The sequence below is a fragment of the Schistocerca americana genome, chromosome 6, assembly GCF_021461395.2.
Source record: "Schistocerca americana isolate TAMUIC-IGC-003095 chromosome 6, iqSchAmer2.1, whole genome shotgun sequence".
In the NCBI taxonomy this organism is placed as follows: domain Eukaryota; kingdom Metazoa; phylum Arthropoda; class Insecta; order Orthoptera; family Acrididae; genus Schistocerca; species Schistocerca americana.
This window is the reverse complement of record NC_060124.1, coordinates 487,072,336-487,093,655: the sequence shown is the minus strand read 5'-3', so window position 1 is coordinate 487,093,655 and position 21,320 is coordinate 487,072,336. Positions and strand designations below refer to the sequence as shown.

General features: G+C 39.1%; 1 protein-coding gene across 1 annotated transcript in view; it reads right to left on the bottom strand.

Moving 5' to 3' along the window:
- Positions 1-7,318: 7,318 nt before the first annotated feature.
- Positions 7,319-21,320, bottom strand: part of LOC124619492 (iron-sulfur cluster assembly scaffold protein IscU) — a 52,823-nt gene continuing 38,821 nt past the window's right edge. The window contains exon 4 of the mRNA XM_047145905.1: positions 7,319-7,869. Within this exon, the coding sequence (XP_047001861.1) occupies positions 7,784-7,869 (86 nt within the window). The 3' untranslated portion in view covers positions 7,319-7,783. The remainder of the gene's footprint in view (positions 7,870-21,320) is intronic.

Sequence of the window (21,320 nt, the reverse complement as noted above, 5' to 3'; positions counted from 1 at the left end):
CACACACACACACAGATATTGTTATCAAATTGGGGAAAAGTGAGTGATTGAGCACATGTGTAAATAGAAGTTGCAGCCATACTATCCCTTCATCAGCACCAACACAGTAACAATTAGTTTACAATTGACAGTTCAGCAGACAGCAGAGTTGCCACATCCCGCATGGTTCATGTGCATGATCTTACACTTCATTCTACTTGCTCCAACAGACAAACTACTTGCATTATAAATATGGAACTTGTGGTCACGAAGAGCTGTACTATGTTTCGAGGTGTAACATGCAGCTTGTCCAGAGATACATGTTCCACCTATTCATCGATGTTAGAAAAGAGATGATCATGTACGTGTAAGTAGCTCAGTAGTTGGTGGGAACATCCCACTGTTTGAGGCAGTTATGATCTGTAGGTAAAATCCATGAGGTAGAATGCATACAGAACGTCTACAAGGTGTGCCAACACCCTAGCAGACCCACTTGTGTGGACATTTAATTGAGTCATGCCGTCACTACTTGGAGGTGTTCTGAACATCTCAGAATGGGAAACAAAGTTCATTATTAAGTTGAACTTTGGTCACTACATGTGACAGACATATTACACATGTACTAATGTAATAACTTGGAAATTCAAGATCTATTACAGTATATTGTAAGATTGTTCAAGACAATTTGAAATACAACAGTTTTGTGAGAGAACATTGAGCTATAACTTCATAGCTGTTGGACATATCAGTTATCATACCACCTGTATCTGAGAAGAGCCTTGTACGGTAACCACTGGCCTTGATTAGCAAGTCTACGACATCAAGAAATCATCAGAAGGCAACCGTAATTGAAAATAAATCCAGATAAAACTTGTGCAAGCTACCAAAAGGTGACAGAACCTTAACACCATTATTAGCATTAACAATACCTGTCAGAAGGAGAAACAACACATTTTTCACTTTAGTTTCATTTGCATAAAGTGAAACACATTAAGACATTACACTAACAGTTTACGAAAATGCATTTTCTGAGTATGTTATCAAATTTTTGAAATGCAGGAAACTTTTGTTGTTGAAGTTAGGTGAACACATTAAGGGTATTACATCTTAATAATACATCAAATACTCCAAACCGGAACTTTGTCCGGTTTTCTAACATCAGATAATTTCAGTTAAATATGATGCACTATTGTCCGCTTGCGCATCAAGTACTACATGGTCACCCACATGATTTTGTTATGAGAAACAGATTCCTAGGTTTGTAATTAACCTGTTATTAGTTTTTCTGATCCACCTACATATTTCCAAACTAGCAAAACAAAGTTTTGTGTGTGTTTATTGCAGTGAGAAAATATATCTTAAATCGGTCAGTGAGTATCAGAAGAAAGAACAAAAGCAATACAAAAAAACGTTACTTCAGTACTGCAGCAATTATGCTGCAAATAGTAATATTTGTTTTGTGTGATGCAGACTAAATCCCTCAGACAAACTTCATTTTGAGTTGGTCGCTGATAAGGCCTTCTTATAAAAAAATATCAGAACTTAATGAGAATATTTTGTTACGTAGCTATTTACCATTGTAAACTGGGCACTTCAAAGATGCAGGTGAATTCACTTTTACTCCTTTTCTGTGGTGATCATGGAAATGCTCGATGAACACCACTATCACAACTATGACAGATGCTTGAAGAATCACTGTACCTGTCACTGTTGTTATTAAATGAACTGAAAAAACCATGTACACCTGCATTGAAAAGGGCCAAGTCCCTAATGGTGACCAATAACGGTGTTGGACTTCCCTGTATGCTATAATAATCATAAATATGGAAGTAACTCACATCCTCAGAAAATGAATCTACAGTTATAATCTACTTATTCATAGAACTTTTTTTCCTCAAGAGTTTCAAACTTCAGTGTTTTTCCAGCCTGCTTTTATTTCTCAAACATTTCCCTGCCAATTTTTAAAATCGTACTTTTGTTCATGTTCAGAGCAGTATTTCTAATGATTACATTAGAAAAGGAGAGCATTGAGCCACTGAGTTTTTCAGTCTCGAAGCAGTCACATAATGCACAAACCATTTCTCTCAACTGATCTCTTACAGAAATCACTTGACCAACAGAATGCAGAACTTTATCACTCATAGCTTTCAACGAACTTTCTACTGACATTGTTCAGTACCACACTACAAATAACAGTAACAAATAAAATAATTCCTGCAACAGTAAAAACAAACAAAATCACAGGGTGAAATGAACACACAGGACAGAAAGCTGTCAAACTCTAGCACACTGTGTGTGGAGGGGGCAGGGGGTGGGGTGGGGGCTGGAGTGTTGGGGTGGAGTTTGGCACCTTCAAGGGTTTGCTGCAGCTACAGATATTATGGGGTTCGTGGAACGATGGAATGCAGTCAGTGCCTCCCACCTGATTCCTCCCCCCCCCCCCCCCCCCCTGTGCTGCTTCCATCATAGCCGTCAACTGTAAAGTAACTTTGAAGAAACTTTAACAATATGACATGAGGACTTCTGCTTCTCTGCCCTGGCTTGGGCAGAAGGATGAAGCGGTACATTTCACGAAAAAGAGGGGTAGCTATTAACAATTCTTGGTAAAACTTTTACTCCGCATACAAGTATCCAAATCTGCAAGCATTCAGTACAACTGTGATGCGAAAACACTTGTAGCCTTATGAAATATGTCATACTAGTGGGCATTCATAATAGCAATGCCATGGGTAACAAATCCTCCTGACTATGTTACGCGGCTGTTACCATGCACATGAGGAACACCAACGCGATCAGACACCATATGATATCAAACATACAAGAAAGGCGTAGCTACTGTAAGGGATACTACAAACCAGCTCTCCCACCCATTTCTCCCACTTCTCTTCCAGACACGAACTCAATGGCTGTCACATTTAACACTTGACTGCTGAACATGAAAACTGTGCCATTTCTTAGAATGCCAGCCTTTCTTGGCTGTTTTAGAAACTACATATCCATCACAACATAATGAAGACCAATCAAACCCATCAATATAACATTTCATATTTGAAAGTGAGTGAAACGTTACCCTGTCTAATTATGGGATTGGTAACAAAAGTGTTGATGCAGAAGTGTTTCTGACAATTGAAAATGATCTACTGGTCTGAATGGCCCCATTAAAGATCCCTCACACTACACGAAGGTATGGAGATGTTCCACAGCTGCAAGCTAAAGAGTCTTGCATTGTGCAACTGCCTGCCAATGATCTGGTACTTACATGCTGCTGCTGCTATTGTTGCTGCTGCTGCCACTATTGGATCAGCACATGGTGTTTAACAGACACCCAGACACTGCATATTTGTGCATCCTTTCTTTACTCACCATTGTCAACCATAGGCAACAGCAGAGGTTGGGCAACCACTGTGCTGCACTTTATTGTCCCTATCTGAATCACAGTACAAACAGCTTTTCCATCTAACATGTACATTAATATTTTGCTTTAAGAAAACAGGCATAAGCACAGATGCAGCTTGGTGTGGCCCATTTCAAACATGTTTATTCCACTAACGTCCTTTCATCCATATTAACATACTGACATCCACAGAGCTCTCTTATGAAAGAGGTGCCAGTGATAATTATGTGGTGAAGTCATTATAGAGGACGATTCAGGTAATCTGTTCACCTAAAACATTTCTGGAACTGTCTGTGTGATCCCAAGTCTGTTTTCACCCAGATGAGTCACAAGAAAGTCATCACTAAATGATCTCTAGTCTCTTTTCATAGCTATACTAATTACAGAAGTATTGGCATAAACTTCATTTTTCTAAGGGAGCTACAGTAATTTCTGCGTTTAATATCTTAGTTCTAAAAGACAAATACAACAATATTTTATTCTTCAAAAATAAATTACAATATATCTGTTTTCAACATATAACTGATAGCTGCCTAACATGTAATTGATGATTTCATACCCAAATAAAGAAATATACCAGGTAAGAAGGAAATAATGTGTTGAACTGCCACAATACCAGTATAAAAGGAGCACAGAGGCAGTTTGACTGTCATTTAGTTTGTATTTTCCACATGATTCAATTACTGATTGGTCTGAAAAAGTAAATGTCTTTCACAAACCAATAGAAACTAGATATGCCACTTCCTTATGGAGGATGCAAAATAAACGTAAAGAGAAACGTTGAGTTGTATACTAAACATACCCTGACAAACAATGACCAATAAAACCAACAATGCAGTGAATGTGCCAAAAATTGATATCAGAAGGTCACCAGAATATTATGCAGGGGTGAAAGATGCTCTGGCTGCTTTTGCTCATACCACATGTGTAACTCCAGAGAACTGAGAGTCACTCTGGAATAAGTCAGCCCACTTTTTTCTTCACTTTGCTTGCAAATAGTTTCTATACATATCATGAGTCACTTCATCAGAAGATTAACTGGCAGGATTGCAGAAGATCACTTGGAATTCTGTCACGAAGTTCTGATGTGACATCAGAACAAGAGATTCTTCCTTCAAAGAACTATCTTTACCAATAAAACCATTGCTACCAATCACGGAAAGCTAAAAGCAGGAGATGTGCATTACTGGACCAATGGAGCAGATTTAATATCAGAGGCAGTGGAGTGTGCAAGTTTGTTATGGGATTATTGGATGCAATGTGATCTGTCCGTACTTCACTGAAGAAACTTTAAAGGGTAAAATATATACACAACTTTTTTTAAAGTGCTACCAGCTCTCCTAGAGGAAGCGCCATGTGAAATACATAGAAATGTGTGGCTCCAGCACAATGCATGCTCAGTCCACTACTCACTTGCAGTTAGTAAAGTACTCCCCATCTCTTTCCTGGTTGCTGAATAGGATGTGAAGGCATTATCACTTGGTCTACATGTTCGGTTGATTCGATACCATTACATATTTTTCTCTGTGTACATTCAAAGATGAAGCCTACGCGAAAGTTCAAATGGACCAAGAAGATTTAAAATATCTCTGTTACAGCATATGTAATGATATAGACAGAATTTCTTCATTCTATCTCTAAGTCCTAGCACCAGGTATTGCAAATGTGTATTTCAGTAGACAATGGGCATTTTGAACACTTTATAATACAAAGGGATTTTTAAGCAAGTGCTTACGGTGACAGTCTTGGGCAATTTCTCTTTTGTTGTTGTAGCTAATGTAATTTTGCAATATAAGAGAGTATCTTACCATGAAACTCGTGGTGCAAGGCTATTATTAAATAATATTTACCTAACGATTCCCTGTTTTACAAATCCATTCAGTTTGTTATGTCCACATTTGCTCCACAAGGATCTAGCAGAGAGAAGAGTAGAACTGTTACTGTAGCCAGGCATTGAATTAGTGCTCTGTGCCACATCCTTTGCCTTTCAGTTGGTGTGTTAGTCCAGTCATGTGTAGCTAAGTGTGATTAGCATCAGTTTCAAATTAAACTTTTCTTTAGTATTCCACTTCTGCAAGTAGAATCTCTTAGCTGTGTCAAATGGGAGTTCTCCATCAGGCTGATGCAACAGTTCCCTTTAAAAACAAACTTCTGCACAAGACAGCAATTTGGTTCATGTTCAAAACAGATAAATTGTAAGTTGTAAATAATGGAACTTCTCCAAACTAATAATTGCATTTTGAAGAGTGAAACCCCCTTGAATTAGCCTCTTTTACAACTATGTTCCTTGCAGCAGAAATTACTATTGTTCCATTTGAAAAAGTGAAGCTGATACCAGTATTTCTGTACTTCATGCAACTTGAAAACTAGTACACATCTTTTAGTGAAGACTTCTTCACAACTAATTTGGCTGATGATAGTGTTATGATATCCTAAACAGTTCAAGAAATGACTGAGGTAAACAGCTTAGCTCATTACACTGTACATTACTTACTATATAATGACCATGTCAGCGAGTGCCCATCTTAAACAGCACGGTAGGAAAGCCAGCCCAAAGAGTATATTGAGACAATTTTCTCATACTATAACTCTGGCAGAGCAGAACTCTAGTTTGAGCCCATCTCTCATTGCTCTGTTCGTGAGGGAATGACATCCCAAGGACACCTGTTTAACAAATACCAATGTCCTATGGTGGTTATTTTGTGTGTGCATCCATTTTCTTCTATAGAAAGGTAACACTGTATATATCTGGCTGCCAACTGAACAACACTTGGTTACTGACTGTAGAGCACTATCTGGTGTAAACAACCATTCTTTAATTTACTGTTACTGAAATAAGACAAAATTTCTGATAGTAATGATCACATGGGCACTGAATTATCATTAAATGTCCACTAACTTCTACATCCTTATTTTACATTAATTTAAACAAGTTTTCTAATGTTGTGGTCATAGGACTCTTGTGTTGTGACCTCCTGCAATTTGATGAATGAGATGTTCATTGTCAAAATGACAATATGTCATCCACTAAGCCGATACCATTTCAAGATTTCCTCAGGTGTTCAAAATTACCTTTTGTTGAGTTTTTAGGACAACTCAGTTGGTGGTTGACACTTTCCATATCACTGAATGTGCTGCCTCATTATGAGACCTATGAAACATTCTGTGTACACAGCTGAACGTTTTCTTACTACACTTGATTTGATGTCCTCTAACATCTGCAGAACCAACTTAACCCTTGATATGACAACAACGAACGAATCGTCGCCAATGTGAATGACTGGTGGCCAATGCTAAATAGAAACATACAAATATCTTCTTGCATATACAGCAGGTTTGTCAGTGAAGTCGATAAGGAGCTGACTGCATGGTCTGGGTCTGCAATGACTAAAATAATTAGAAGTCATTAGTAAAACAATGTATTGTACTTAACTGCTGGTACAGGAGTCTTCATAGTCAGGATGAATATAATTACAAACAGAGAGCTACAGAGGCATCACATAGGCCATACTTAATTAAGCACCTTGACACAGGTTGGTTCCCATCAGCTGAAGGCTATACTACTTCCCTACTTCATGTCCTGAACAAGAGTGGGTGAGCGCTCGCTAGAGAATTGTTACAAGCCCCGGAGCGGCACTAGCAGCACTAGTCACGAATCGCGGGTCCAGCAATACTGGTATGGACCGCGGTTGATAACTGCAACCCATACCAAGTGTGGTATTGAATGTTGATACCACAACCTTAACACAAATTTTTCCACTTTCATGAATAAGGAAAGTATGTTTAATTATGTTTAATTTACTTGCTTTCATTAATACTACCCCTTCCATTTACTAAACCCCAATTTGTTGAGAATAAAGGCTACTGCTGTAGAAAGAATTATATAATGAAGTATTTACATGTCTCACAGGTAATCAGAAAAGACATAAAAATGAAACTCCTTAATTATGTGTAAAGCATTTATTCTACATACTGTCATACAAATATATTTCTTTATAATTGTGTTTCCTAAGAAAATTTCAGTGAAAGAAACAAATGACAGAGGCAATATTTGCAATAACTTAAAATTTCAACTTTACAGAGAAAAGCTCCTACTTCCTCTTAAAGGAGAATGCGTCATCGCATTCATGAAACAGGCACCTATATCAAGTGCATTAAGCTTTATATTAATTAATATTAATCTAGTCACAATATATTTACATGAAATTTTAAAATTAAATATCACATATGTGAATCCACTGCAGCTGTTATATGCCAAATAAAGCTGCTTACTAATTTCATGGCTTCTTCATAAACGGATTGTATTTTCATAAATTTTTGTCTTTTATTTTTTATTCGATGCTTCATCAAATACAAACCTTGAATTAATCTTAAAATCATTTTCTGAATAATTTCTTATATCATGAGTCCTTATTCTTCTCCTTTGTCTTTTGAAAGTGATTCCTGTTTAATCTTGTAATCTGATAGAGCTGCCTTTATAGCATCCTCTGCCAACACTGAAAAAGCCAAAGAAAGAAAATGTAACTATTATACTTCCTTTGCTGCCAATATGGAATTAATCCATACATGGAGCACAGAAAAAAAAACACATTTCCAATTTCATTAACACTTCAGGATTACACACACAGATTATCTCAATAGTAACACATACAGTGTCAATGGAAAGTTAAGCTTTACAACAATAAAATTAAATGAAGCAACCATTAAAATATATCTGATCAGCATTAAAATACTGAAGTCAGGAATGCCCATGCAGCTTTAATGTGGAAGTTCCATTTTCAGAAGAAAAAGACTGTTGGTACCCCAGTTCCTATTGATTAAACAGGGTGGTATCATTGAACAAGACCAATACTCATTTTAACATGTGTTTAGTTCACTGAACTGCTAATTTTATTATTAAGCAGAGCGAACACCAGTATTAATGTTTAAAATCCAAAAGTTTTGGAACTTTATATATTTCAGAAGTTTTTAGCATCTTTTAAAGCACTGTCAAATACCTTTAAGAATTACAGTGCTATATCGAATAAGACTAGATTGCTCATGCGACAAATGCTTCAGGATGTGGTAACAGAAACTGGTTTAATGTATGGAAAAAATTTTCAATTTTTTATTGATTCTGTTAAACTAAAAGGTTCTCCTTCCTGGGAGTGTACAAAACCGTATGATACTTACCATTTTCGTTTTCAGTTTCCTCAGATGCAACTTCACCTGCATGTGTGTGTCACACTGACACAGAAGTGCGATGGCCATATGGTTTTACGGCTAAACTTTTCTTATTCAGGTGTTTTAAATTAAACATTTTAGTATGGCTGATGATGTCAGTGGCTTTCTTTGGGCAACTCTCTTACTTTTTTTTTTTAGTGGTTTACTTATTGCTGTGAACCAGGGCAACCTTGCAAACAAAGGTATTCCCTCTGCCTTTTTGTCAGGATTCAAGAGAAAACATTATCGTAACAGGCTATTTCATTAATGGTGTGAAAGCTATCACAAATTTAGGCAGTTTTGATGCTTTGTAATATTTTATTCAGCTTTGTGAATGGAACAGAACAATTGTGGCTCCAAGTAGTCCACAAAGCACCATTTTAAAAGTGCATGGAATCCCGGGTTCATGAGAAACATTGTTGCCTGGCCTTTACATGCAGGCATACTGCAGTTATAATACTTATATTTGTAGCAGGACATGGGGTCGGTAGATATGATCACATTAAGATTAAGGAAGCCTACCTTGGCATATTTCAGTAATATAAGTGGATCAAAAGTTACTATACATGCAGCTTCTTTTCCTCTCTCCCTGCATCTTTTGCCATTCACACTTTTCATTATACTTCAGACCACCACAACCCCCCCCCCCCCCCTCTTCCAACAATTCTTTTCACAATTTGCAACATCTGCTGACACAATACAATGGAAAGTGTTTTGCTTGCTGATAGAGAGCTGTATTAATTACAGGGTTCCATTATACAGCCTTTTTATTGGTTTGAAGTCTCTTCCCAGTGCTGCTCATGCTTTCTGGACATGAAATGGAGAAAGTTTCTCAAATATGATGCTGATTATTTAAAAGGTCTTGATTATAAGATTATCAGTTACTTTATCCAGCTGCAGTCAGTGAAATACAATACACAGAAGTTGTAGGATTGCTAATCTTATTGAACTTCTCATGATTAATATTTATCATGTTTCGCTTTCACAAGTTAGATTAAAAGGAGAGGCAATACACCCAATAATAGTGATGAAGGTTCTTAAATCTAAAAGTAAAAGTGCAGTTGTGTACCACTGTGAAGCTGGATGCCTCTCAGTGCAGTGTATTATCTGCAGTGAGAAGTGGTTCCTCTCCATGCTCACTCCCTATTGAAATCAATATCATACATATACCTTGTGCCTTTCCTATGGGTTGTCATGCGCATTTTCTCTGTTGTTTCAGTCAATATTTGCAATTTCCTTACTGCAGCACATGGCTGGAGTCAGCCCACACAAATCTTCCTCATCATATCTTTTACATGACACTTGGTGTCGATGGAAAATGTCCGTTTGTTACATATAATAGAGAGAAAAATTCCACGTGGGGAAAAATATATATATAAAAAACAAAGATGCTGTGACTTGCCAAACAGGAAAGCGCTGGTAGATAGACACAATAAAAAACACACAAACACACACACACACACACACACACACACACACACACACACACACACACACACATCCACCTGCACATATACAGACACAAGCAGACATATGTAAAGGCAAAGTATATGTGTGGATGGGTGTGTGTGTGTGTGTGTGTGTGTGTGTGTGTGTGTGTGTGTGTGTGTGTGTTCATGCGAATGGACAGTTTGTTGCTGGTCATTCCCACATAGAAAGCTTCACAGTGTAGGCAGGTCAGTTGGTAAATCATGTGGGTGCTTTCACAAGTGGCTCTGCCTTTGATCGTGTACACCTTCCGGGTTACAGGACTGGAATAGGTGGTGGTGGGAGGGTGTATGGGACAGGTGTGTGTGTGTGTGTGTGTGTGTGTGTGTGTGTGTGTGTGTGTGTGTCTATCAACATACCAATGCTTTCGTTTGGTAAGTTACATCATCTTTGTTTATATATATATATATATATATATATATATAAAATGGAAGGAAACATTCCACGTGGGAAAAATTATATAGAAAAACAGAGATGAGGTGACTTACCGAACAAAAGCGCTGGCAGGTCAATAGATACACAAACAAACACAAACATACACACAAAATTCAAGCTTTCGCAACAAACTGTTGCCTCATCAGGAAAGAGGGAAGAAGAGGGAAAGACGAAAGGAAGTGGGTTTTGAGGGAGAGGGTAAGGAGTTTGTTATTGTCACTGTTGCATTTCGAAATCTTTTCTGTCGTCTTATTTTCCTCTTTCTGTTTTTGTCAGTAGTTTCACTTTGTATTCACCTTCTCCTTTTTACCGTAATCTGCTATACTATTTTATCCCGCCTATATATATACTCAATAATACGTAACCCACTTCCAAACCATAACCAAAAAAATATTTTTTTTGCCGCTTTCAGCATTACCGCCGCTATAATATCCACCGTTTCTAGTTCACAAACAGCTCCTTTCACCTTTTAAACAACCATTTCGGCCAGTTCTAATAACTTTCGCTTTATTTCCATTTCGGTTTTTCCCACATCACTGATCATTTTTAGCCGCTTCCCACAGGTTTTAACGCCATTATTTCTTCGTCAGACAATTGTTAGCCTCATTTTCATAATCTGCCACCACAATACCACTCCTTTTAATATACTACACGCAGTTTTTTCGAAATTTTCCCGAATTTCTCCGTCCTTTAACGTGTTTTGGCGGGAACACAACCACCTAACCTTTATGCACATCGTTGTCTACCAACCCAAGTCCAACATAGCCCATCTGTAACCAACACCTTTTCGCCTTTTTTCATTCCAGATCTCCAGTTTCTTTCTGGTTCACCTTTATCTCTCCCCATATATTTTTATTTTCATTTTCATTTCACCTCATGTTACACTTTCCACCTTCTAATACCATGTCACCCTCACAACACCCCCACAATGACCCCATTAAGTTTTATTTACATTCCCTCCGCAAACATGCCTTGGTCTTTAAATATGTCTGCTTGTGTCTGTATGTGTGGATGGATATGTGCGTGTGTGCTAGTGTATACCTGTCCTTTTTTCCCCCTAAGGTAAGTCTTTCCGCTCCCGGGATTGGAATGACTCCTTACCCTCTCCCTTAAAACCCACTTCCTTTCGTCTTTCCCTCTCCTTCCCTCTTTCCTGATGAGGCAACAGTTTGTTGCGAAAGCTTGAATTTTGTGTGTATGTTTGTGTATCTATCGACCTGCCAGCGCTTTTGTTCGGTAAGTCACCTCATCTTTGTATATATATATATAAAATTTTCCCCTTAGAGGGGAAAAAAGGACGGGTATACACTCGCGCGCGCACACACACACATATCCATCCACACATATACAGGTGGATGTGTGTGTGTGTGTGTGTGTGTGTGTGTGTGTGTGTGTGTGTGTGTGTGTGCGCGCGAGCGCGCGTGCGCGCAAGCGCAAGTGCGAGTGTGTACCCATCCTTTTTTCCCCTCTAAGGTAAGTCTTTCCGCTCCTGGGATTGGAATGACTCCTTACCCTCTCCCTTAAAATCCACATCCTTTCGTCTTTCCCTCTCCTTCCCTCTTTCCTGATGAGGCAACAGTTTGTTGCGAAAGCTTGAATTTTGTGTGTATGTTTGTGTGTCTATAAACCTGCCAGCGCTTTCGTTTGGTAAGTCACATCATCTTTGTTTTTAGATATATTTTTCCCACGTGGAATGTTTCCCTATATATATATATATATATATAAAAAAAGATGATGTGACTTACCATACGAAAGCGCTGGCAGGTCGATAGAAACACATACATACACACAAAATTCTAGCTTTCGCAACCAATGGTTGCTTCGTCAGGAAAGAGGGAAGGAGAGGGAAAGACGAAAGGATGTGGGTTTTAAGGGAGAGGGTAAGGAGTCATTCCAATCCCGGGAGCAGAAAGACTTACCTTAGGGGGAAAAAAGGACAGGTATACACGCACACACACATATCCATCCGCACATACACAGACACAAGCAGACATTTGTAAAGGCAAAGAGTTTGGGCTCAGGATATGATCTCAAATGTAAGTTAAAAACAGTACCTGGTGCAAAATCATAATGTTTTCATTGTGAATGCATCCCTGGCCAAACTGTCAGCAAGTCTATAGCCTAATTAACTCCATAGCATCCAAAGTTTTTGAGGTGGCATAACAGATCATGAACATTGGAGACAAGCATGTCTCATGAGTAGCGTTGCTCTACTTCTTACAATCCACTCAAGGAGCATTACATTCAAGGAGGTTCAGTTTCAACAGAGTTTTCAATTATTGGAAAGCTCAAAATATAGCTGTCAGTTCTGCCGTAAAAGTATTGCACATCTTTAGCAGAGAACATTAACCCTCCTGCAAATACATATGCAAAACTGACACTGCCATGGACCTTAGAACCATCTGCATATACAGTTTCATGACGTAGACAATCAATCATGATGTACAGAGTTATACATCCACCTGTAAGTGGTGGGGTCTGTAGCTCCCTTTGTGCCACAATGCATGTCCTTCCTTATTCCTGACCTGGGAATATAACATGGGGGAGTCCGAGAGGAGGTTCTTTGCATACAAGCAAGTGGGAGAGTAGGAGTTCTCTACATGGGCTTCCAAAGCCATACCTCAGCTGGTCTACCTTTCTGGAGCAGAAAGATCCTTTCATTGTGGAACAGAATTGGGTAACAAGGGTGTTTTGGTTGCTGCTTGATAGTGACTGCATAGCTGATAAGGATGAACTGGTGTCGCACTCTCAAACGTGAGATGCCCGTATCCACAAGGAGGTTATCAGCTGGACATGCGACAAAAAATTAGCGTTTTATAAAACCACTAAATCTGTTCTCCAAGATGTCCACATTACTTTACTACAAATATAAATCCTAAAAAGCAAAATTGGTCAAATATTACTGGTAGCTGGTCTCTCAAGTACAGTTTCAGTTGATGATGTACAGATTTAAGTCTCTAAAAATCTTACTAAAACTACTGAATTCGTTCTCTAGGAGATGTTGGTGTCAAAACAGAGAGCAAAAAATGCATGACAAGAGATTTTGTTGGTGAGAGAGAATGGCTGTGCTTCTGGGCCCAATCTTGTGCCCTTTGTACAGCATTTGTGGTGGTGGTTCTGTAGAATGAAGTGATGAAGAGGTACATATATACAGAAGTCTTCTACATATGATACTGTTGAGACTGTGGAATACACAATAGCTACAGTAACATTGATTGCAGTAGCAAAGAGGGTAGCACCAATCCCAGTGGGACTGTTCTCCTGGACATATCGGGTGCTAAGGGTCATGCAAATTGGTACAGGAAACAGTCTGAATGAGAAAAAGTTCTTTATAAAAACTGTTAGCCAATCCTAATATACCATTTTACACAATGTGGACAAAATGTGATAGCTCTATGTAGTATCTTACACTTTTTGTATATCGAGGAATACAATGCAATGTGTTGGCAGTGTGCAAAGACGTCTGACTGCAGACTAGTCTCAGAAGGTGGTCAGTGGTAGATAGATATTCTTGGATGTCTAAGAAAGTACCAGTTTCGATACTATGCCCCAATAGTCACCAAAATTTCTAATAATTTAGATAAAGTAGATGTTAGACAATCTATCTGTAGTTATCTATGTTGAGGGTGTCTTTTCTCAGTTTCAGGGTAGGTACCATAATGATCTCCCTTCACTTGGACGGAGAAACTCCCTCTTGTAATATCCAATTAAAAAGTCTCCAGGATACTCAACTTCTGTTGTTCAGGTGTTAAAGCACCTGGTTGAAAAATCTGTCAAAACTGAGGGACATATTTTTTTGTGTGAAGCTAAAGCACTGTTGAGTTCCTATTCATTAAAAGAAGCATTATATGTTTATAAGAGATGGGAGTAAAAGGAAAAGTGTAACATTCTATGCAGTGTCCATAATTTGCAAAGATAGGGCAGTAACTATGGGATGCAAATTTTCTGCAAAGTATGCAGCACGAAATTCCATGATGGCCACAAGTCTGTGATAATGTTCCCTTTATGAGAAATACTATAGATCTGTGGAGAGAAATGCTAGACAGATCTGTGGGTAGTCCACAAATACATCGAAATTTATTCCTTACTTTGTAGTAATTGAAGGAAAGCCATCGACTAAAACAGAAGTGATTTCCGGCATTCGCCAAGGTAGTGTTAAAAGCCTTCTGTTGCTCCTTGTCTATATAAATGGGTTAGGGGAAAATCCGAACAGCTGCCTTAGATTGTTTGCAGATGATGCTGTTGTTTATCATCTATTCAAGTCATCAGAAGATCAAAACAAATAGCAAAACAATTTAGAAAAGATATCTGTATGGTGCAAAAACTGGCAACTGACCCTAAATAATGGAAAGTGTGATGTCATCCATGTGAGTGTTAAAGGAATCCATTAAATTTTGGTTACACTATAAATCAATCAAATCTAAAAGTTGTAAATTCAATTACATGCCTAGGTATTACAATTATGAACAATTGAAATTGCAAAGAAGACATAGAAAATGATGTGGAGAAGGCGAACCAAAGACCACATTTTATTGGCAGAACACTTAGAAGATGCAATAGATCTATTAAAGAAAGTGCTTATACTATGCTTGACTGTCCTCTTTTGGGGTATTGCTGCACAGTGTGGGATCCTTGCCAGATAGAATTAACAGAGTACACCGAGAAAGTTCAACAGTCAGCACGTTTTGTATTATCAATAAATTGGGGAGAGAGCATCACAGACATGACACAGGATTTGGAGTGGACACCATTAAAACAACGGCATTTCTCATTGCAGCTGGATCTTATGAAATTTCAATTATCCACTTTCTGTTCCAAAAGCAAAAATATTTTGTTAATGCCAACCTAAATAGAAAGAAATGATCATCACAATAAAATAAGGGAAATCAGACAAATATAGATGTTCATTTTTTTCATGAATTGTTCAAGAGTGAAATAATAGACAATTATTGTGAAGGTGGTTCGATGAACCCTCTGCCAGGCACTTAAGTGTGATTTGCAGAGTAGCCATGTAGACATAGATGCTCGAGATGGAGTATGCATACTCAGGAGACACACTGTACCCAACTTTTTCTCCATTTTTAAATTAAAAATCACAACTTCATTCTGAGTCATTTGAATGTAACTAACTAAGTCATAATGGGATGGTATTTATGATACTGTCACACTCTTCCCCATTCTATAATGGCCTTAACCATTTCACTGAACTATCAGCTTGCAGGTGTCTGCAGGGGAGGCCTGTTGCAAAAGGTATTGTTGCATCTGTGGCACCCATAATCGCAGAAGTCGCTTCCTGCACCACCTCATCCAAATCTAATAATGAATAGGAAAATAGGAATAGGTTGTAAGCTACTATGAATAGCACATTGAACACATTATAATAACCAAGGCAGACATGAAGCCAATACCCACCTCAATAGTAAAAGTTCATATGGCAACTACATCTGTAGACAGAGAGACTGAAAAAAATATATGATTAGATAAAATAAATTATTCAGGTAGTTAGAGGAGAGGATAACTTAACTGTGATGGGTGATTTGAATTTGGGAGTAGGAAGAGGAAGAGCAGGAAAGTATGGACTGAGGAAAGGAATGAAAAGAGGAAGCCACTTGTAGAATTTTGCACAAAGCACAATTTAATAAATTGGTTTACCAACCATGAAAGAAGGTTGTATACATGGGAGACACTGGACAGTTTCAGATTGATTATATAATGGTAATACAAAGATTTTGAAACCAGATTGTAAACAAAGACATTTCAGGAGCAGATGTGGACTCTGACCATACTTTATTGGTTATAAACTGTACATTAAAACCAAAAATTGCGTACGGGTAAGAAATTACAGAGGTGTAACATAGGTAAGTTGAGTCAGAGGTCATTGAGAGTTGCAAAGGGAGCATGAGACAACAACTGACAGAAATAGAGAAAGGGATACTGTAGAAGATGACTGGGTAGCTTTGAGATATGAAATAAAGAAGACAGCAGAGGGTCAAGTAGGTAAAAAAACAAGGCCCAATAGAAATTCCAGGATATTACAGTAGATATTGAATTTAACTGATGAAAGTAGAAAATGTAAAAATGCAGCAAATGAAGCAGGTGATAGGGGAAAAAAAAATCAGATTGACAGGAAGTGCAAAATGGCAAAGTAGGAGTAGCTGGAAAACAAGCATCTATATATATCTCAAATGGAAAACCAGTACCAAGCAAAGAAGAGAAAGCCGAAAGGCAGAAAATGAATGAAATACATAGAGACTACACAAAGGAATCAACTTAAAGGCAATATTATATGATGGGCATTAGGAAATGATTTAAAATTGTAGTTTTTTGTACTTTATTTTTTGATACACATGAGTCAACGTACATGGAATCTCTCAATAGAGTCTCCAGTGACTTCAACATACATCTGCCACCTTCCTGGTAACTTCATTATTGCGTAACAGAATCATTTGGGGGTCCTATGCACCCAATTGTGGACAGTTGCCTGCAATTATTTGTTGTTGCTTACCTTCTTACCTAGCAGCGGATTCTTCATATCATCAGATAATGCACAATCTGATGGAGAAAGATCCGCTGAATACAGAAGTTCTGGCACAACAACGAACCACAATGAACTCAACCTTGCAGTCATTCTGAAGGAGAACTCCTTTAAACCACTTTAAGCCACGTAAGGGTGTCACAGTACACCCTGCTGTTGACAGTTGTTCCTTGTACAAGTCAGCCCATTGTTAGTATGCAACATATGTCCCAAAGACTGAGATCATCTGCTTACAGCAAATTGAGCAGCACAAAATATCTTGGGCCAGGGACTATCAGGATGTTTCCACTGGGTGGATGACTTATCAGGTGTCTGGTAATGTCACCAGGCCTCAGTTGTTCCAAAAAAATCTACACCTGCATTCTTCATTTCTGACAGTCACTGACATACTCCAACTCTGTTCTCCTTCCGGGCCTGTGGGAAGTTCCCAATGTGCGCCCATTTTTTTCATATCCAAATAGTCATGAATAATGGGGTGCAGGGCTGCAGCACCAGCACCTGTTTTCCATTCCAGTTCATCAAAGGTTAAGCATGTATCAGCCATAATTAACTCTGATAACTTCAATGTTCCCTGAAGACCAAAATGTCTAGGGCCAATCAGTACTCGCATTCAAGCATGTAGATTCCTTTCCACTAGAGAACCCGGCAATCCAGATGTTTTTCCCCCACTCTATTTGTAAGCGGTACAGGAGAGGGAAATGACTAGTAGTGGTACAGGGTACCCTCTGCCACATTCCCCTGGTGGCTTGCGGAGTATGTATGCAGATATAGTTGTGAATAGTGTTCTGTGCAGGAAATTCTTGTCCACACACCACAACTGAATGTTTATGTACATCTTTTGTTTTGACTCCTTCCTTCCACAAAAACCATGTTATCCATCTTTGTCCTTGATAGCCACCTTCCATCTTACCCATAGCTTTTGATGCTTAACAACAACAAAAAAGCACTGTCGTTTCACTATACACAATGTTCACAACATGCATGGTGTACTAGAATCGGTTCATTGTGCTACAAGAGGACAAGCCAGTATTTTGAGAAGTATTTGTAAAACAAGCCAATTCTAAATCATTTCCAAATGCCCCTCATGGAAAGGGAAGAGAAAGATGAAGATGAGATGAGAGAGATGATACTACGAGGGCATCTGAAAGAGCACATCCCTGGAATAGATGACATTCCTGCAGACTACTGATATCCTTGGGAGAGTCAGCCATGACAAAACTATTCCAGCTAGTATGTAAGATGTGTGTGACGAGCAAATACCCTCAACCTTCAAGAAGAGGGTAGCAATTTCAATTCCAAAGAAAGTAAATGTGAATCAGTTTAATAAGTCATGGTTGCAAAACACTGACACGAATTATTTACAGAAGAATGGAAATTTAGCAGAAGTCAAATTTTGACAACATCAGTTTGCATTCTGGAGAAATGTATGAATGCGCAAGATAATACTGCACTATCACTTATCTCAGAAGACAGTTTAAGAAAAGGAAAACCTACATTTATAGCATTCGTAGACTTACAGAAAGCTTTTGACAATGTTGGTTGGAATAACATCTGAAATTCTGACAACTGGGGTGGGGGTAAAATACTGGGAGCAAAAGGCTACCTCACAACTTGTTCAGAAATCAGATGGCAGTTATATGAGTTGAGGGGCATGAAAGGAGAGCAGTGGTTGAGAAGGGAGTGAGACAGAGTTGGAGCCTATCCCAGATGTTATTCAATCTGTACAATGAGCAAGCAGTAAAGGAAACAAAAGAGAAATTCGGGGCAGGAGAACAAATAAAAACTTTGCAGTTTAACAATGACATTGCAGTTCTGTCAGAGACAGCAAAGGACTTGTAAGAGCAGTTGAACAGAAAGGACAGGGTCTTGAAAGGAGGAAATACACTAAAGAGCCAAAGAAACTGATACACGTGCCTAATATCATGTAGGGCCAACACGAGCAGGCACGAGTGCCACAACATGACATGGCATGGACTCGACTAATGGTGAAGCTGTGCTGCAGGGAATTGACACCATCAATCCTGCTGGGCTGTCCATAAATCCATACGAGTAAAAGAGGGTGGAGATCTCTTCTGAACAGCATGTTGAGAGGTATCCTAGATTATCAATAATGATCATGTCTGGGGAGCTTGGTGGACAGCGAAAGTGTTTTAATTCAGAAGAGTGTTCCTGGAGCCACTCTGTAGTAATTCTGGACGTTTGGGGTGTCGCAATCTCCTGTTGGAATTTCCCAAGTCTGTTGGAATGCACAATGGACATGAATGGATGCAGATGATCAGACAGGATGCTTAAGTAAGTGCCACCTGTCAAGAGTCGTATCTAGACATACCAGGGGACCAGTATCACTTCAACTACACATGCCCCATACCATTACAGAGCCTCCATTAGCTTGAAAAGTCCCCTGCTGATATGCAGGGTCCATGGATTCACAAGTGTGTGTGTGTACCGTACACATCCATCCGCTCAATACAATTTGAAGTGAGACTCGTCTGTCTGACCAGGCAACCCGTTTCCAGTTATGTTTATGTCGACAGGCTCAGGCGAGGTGTACGGCTTTGTGTCGTGCTGTCATCAAGTGTGCACAATGGGCCTTCGGCTCCGAAAGCCCATATCGATGATGTTTCATTAAATGGTTCACACACAATGTCAGCACTGAAATCTGCAACAATTTGCAGAAGGGTTGAACTTCTGTTATGTTGAACAATTCTCTTCAGTCACCGTTGGTTCAGTTATTGCAGGATCTTTTACAAGCCACGGTGACGTCTGATATTTTATGTTTTACCAGATTCCTGATATTCACGGAACACTTGTGAAATGGCCGTACGGGAAAAATCCCCACTTCATCAGCACCTCTGAGATAATGTGTCCCATCACTCATGCACTGTCTAAAACATCATGTTCAAACTCATTAAATCTTGATAACCTGCTGCTTTAGCAGCAGCAACAGCAGCAGCAGCCAATCTAACAACTGCGCCAGATACTTGTTTTATATAGGTGTCGCCAACCGCAGCATCATATTCTGCCTGCTTACATCTCTGTATTTGAATACGCATGCCTATGCCAGTTTCTTTGATGCTTCAGTGTAAGATGAACATTAACAAAAGCAAAACAAGGGTAAAGGAAGGTAGTCAAATTATATCTGGTGAGGCTGAAGGAATTATAGGAAGTGGGACACTAAAAGCAGTAAATGATCTGTGCTATTTGGGTAGTAAAGTAAATAGAATAGCAATGGCAAGCAAAGAATTTCTGAAGAAGAGAAATTTGTTAACACAGAATATAAATTTAAATGTCTGGAAGTCTTTTCTGAAGGTGTCTGTCCAGAATTTAGCTTTGTATTGAAGTGAAACATGGACTTATATCCACACAGAAGTAAGCAGTCCAACAGCCACCAGTTTCTATGCGAACGCATGAGTCTGCATGGAGTCAACTATCTGATGTTGCCAATCAGTGTCCTCTAGCTGGTGTGCCACCCGGGTGCCTACTTCAGTCACTGGCAGCCTCCTACCCTTGTGGTCTACAGTTTGAACCTGGTGCCATGCAGCCGTTCAGCCATCATCACCTGTGTGCTGTCAAATTCCATTCTGTCTGTCTTCTCTTGCATGGGCAGAGAAGCCTTCTCCATGCTAAGTCTACAGCACAACTGTGTGTATCCAGCACACCCTGCCTTGAGTCACATGGCTGCCTTTAGCCTGCCATCACGGACTACTACCTGTCCACTGCTGCAGGCAACATCTTTAGAGTCACTGTTATCACCAGTTCATCTGACCAGTGAAGCCGGTGGCCAGAGAAAAGCTGCTCTCTGACTGCAGAACCTTGCCAACCATGCACAGCTTACACTTTGGGAGCGTTTGCTTCTCCAATCATGTTGTAGGTTGCTGAGCAATAAGTGAATATTCTGACATTGCTATTTTCATGACAGAACATCAGACAACAACTAGACCTCTACTCAGTGCTTCACCATTACTCCGCCCGTGGTGGTGAACTACCTGCTTCCTGACTTCTGACAACACAGCCCCACCACCACAGAGGTCAACCACTGGCTTCTATAATTTTGTATTCTTGGATTTTTTTCTTTTCTGAGTATGGAGCAGAATGATTAACATGGGCACTGTTGGCCTGGACAATTAACAAACATTGGAGGTGGTTTGCGAGGTCAGTTCTTGTGCAAAGCCCTCCAGAATTTTCACAGCTAAGTTAAATGATGCAGCAGGAACACAGGTGAACAAAGCACAGGCACAAAAAAGTCTCAAAGGTGGACCATGGAAAAAGTGCCTGTATCTATCCTAT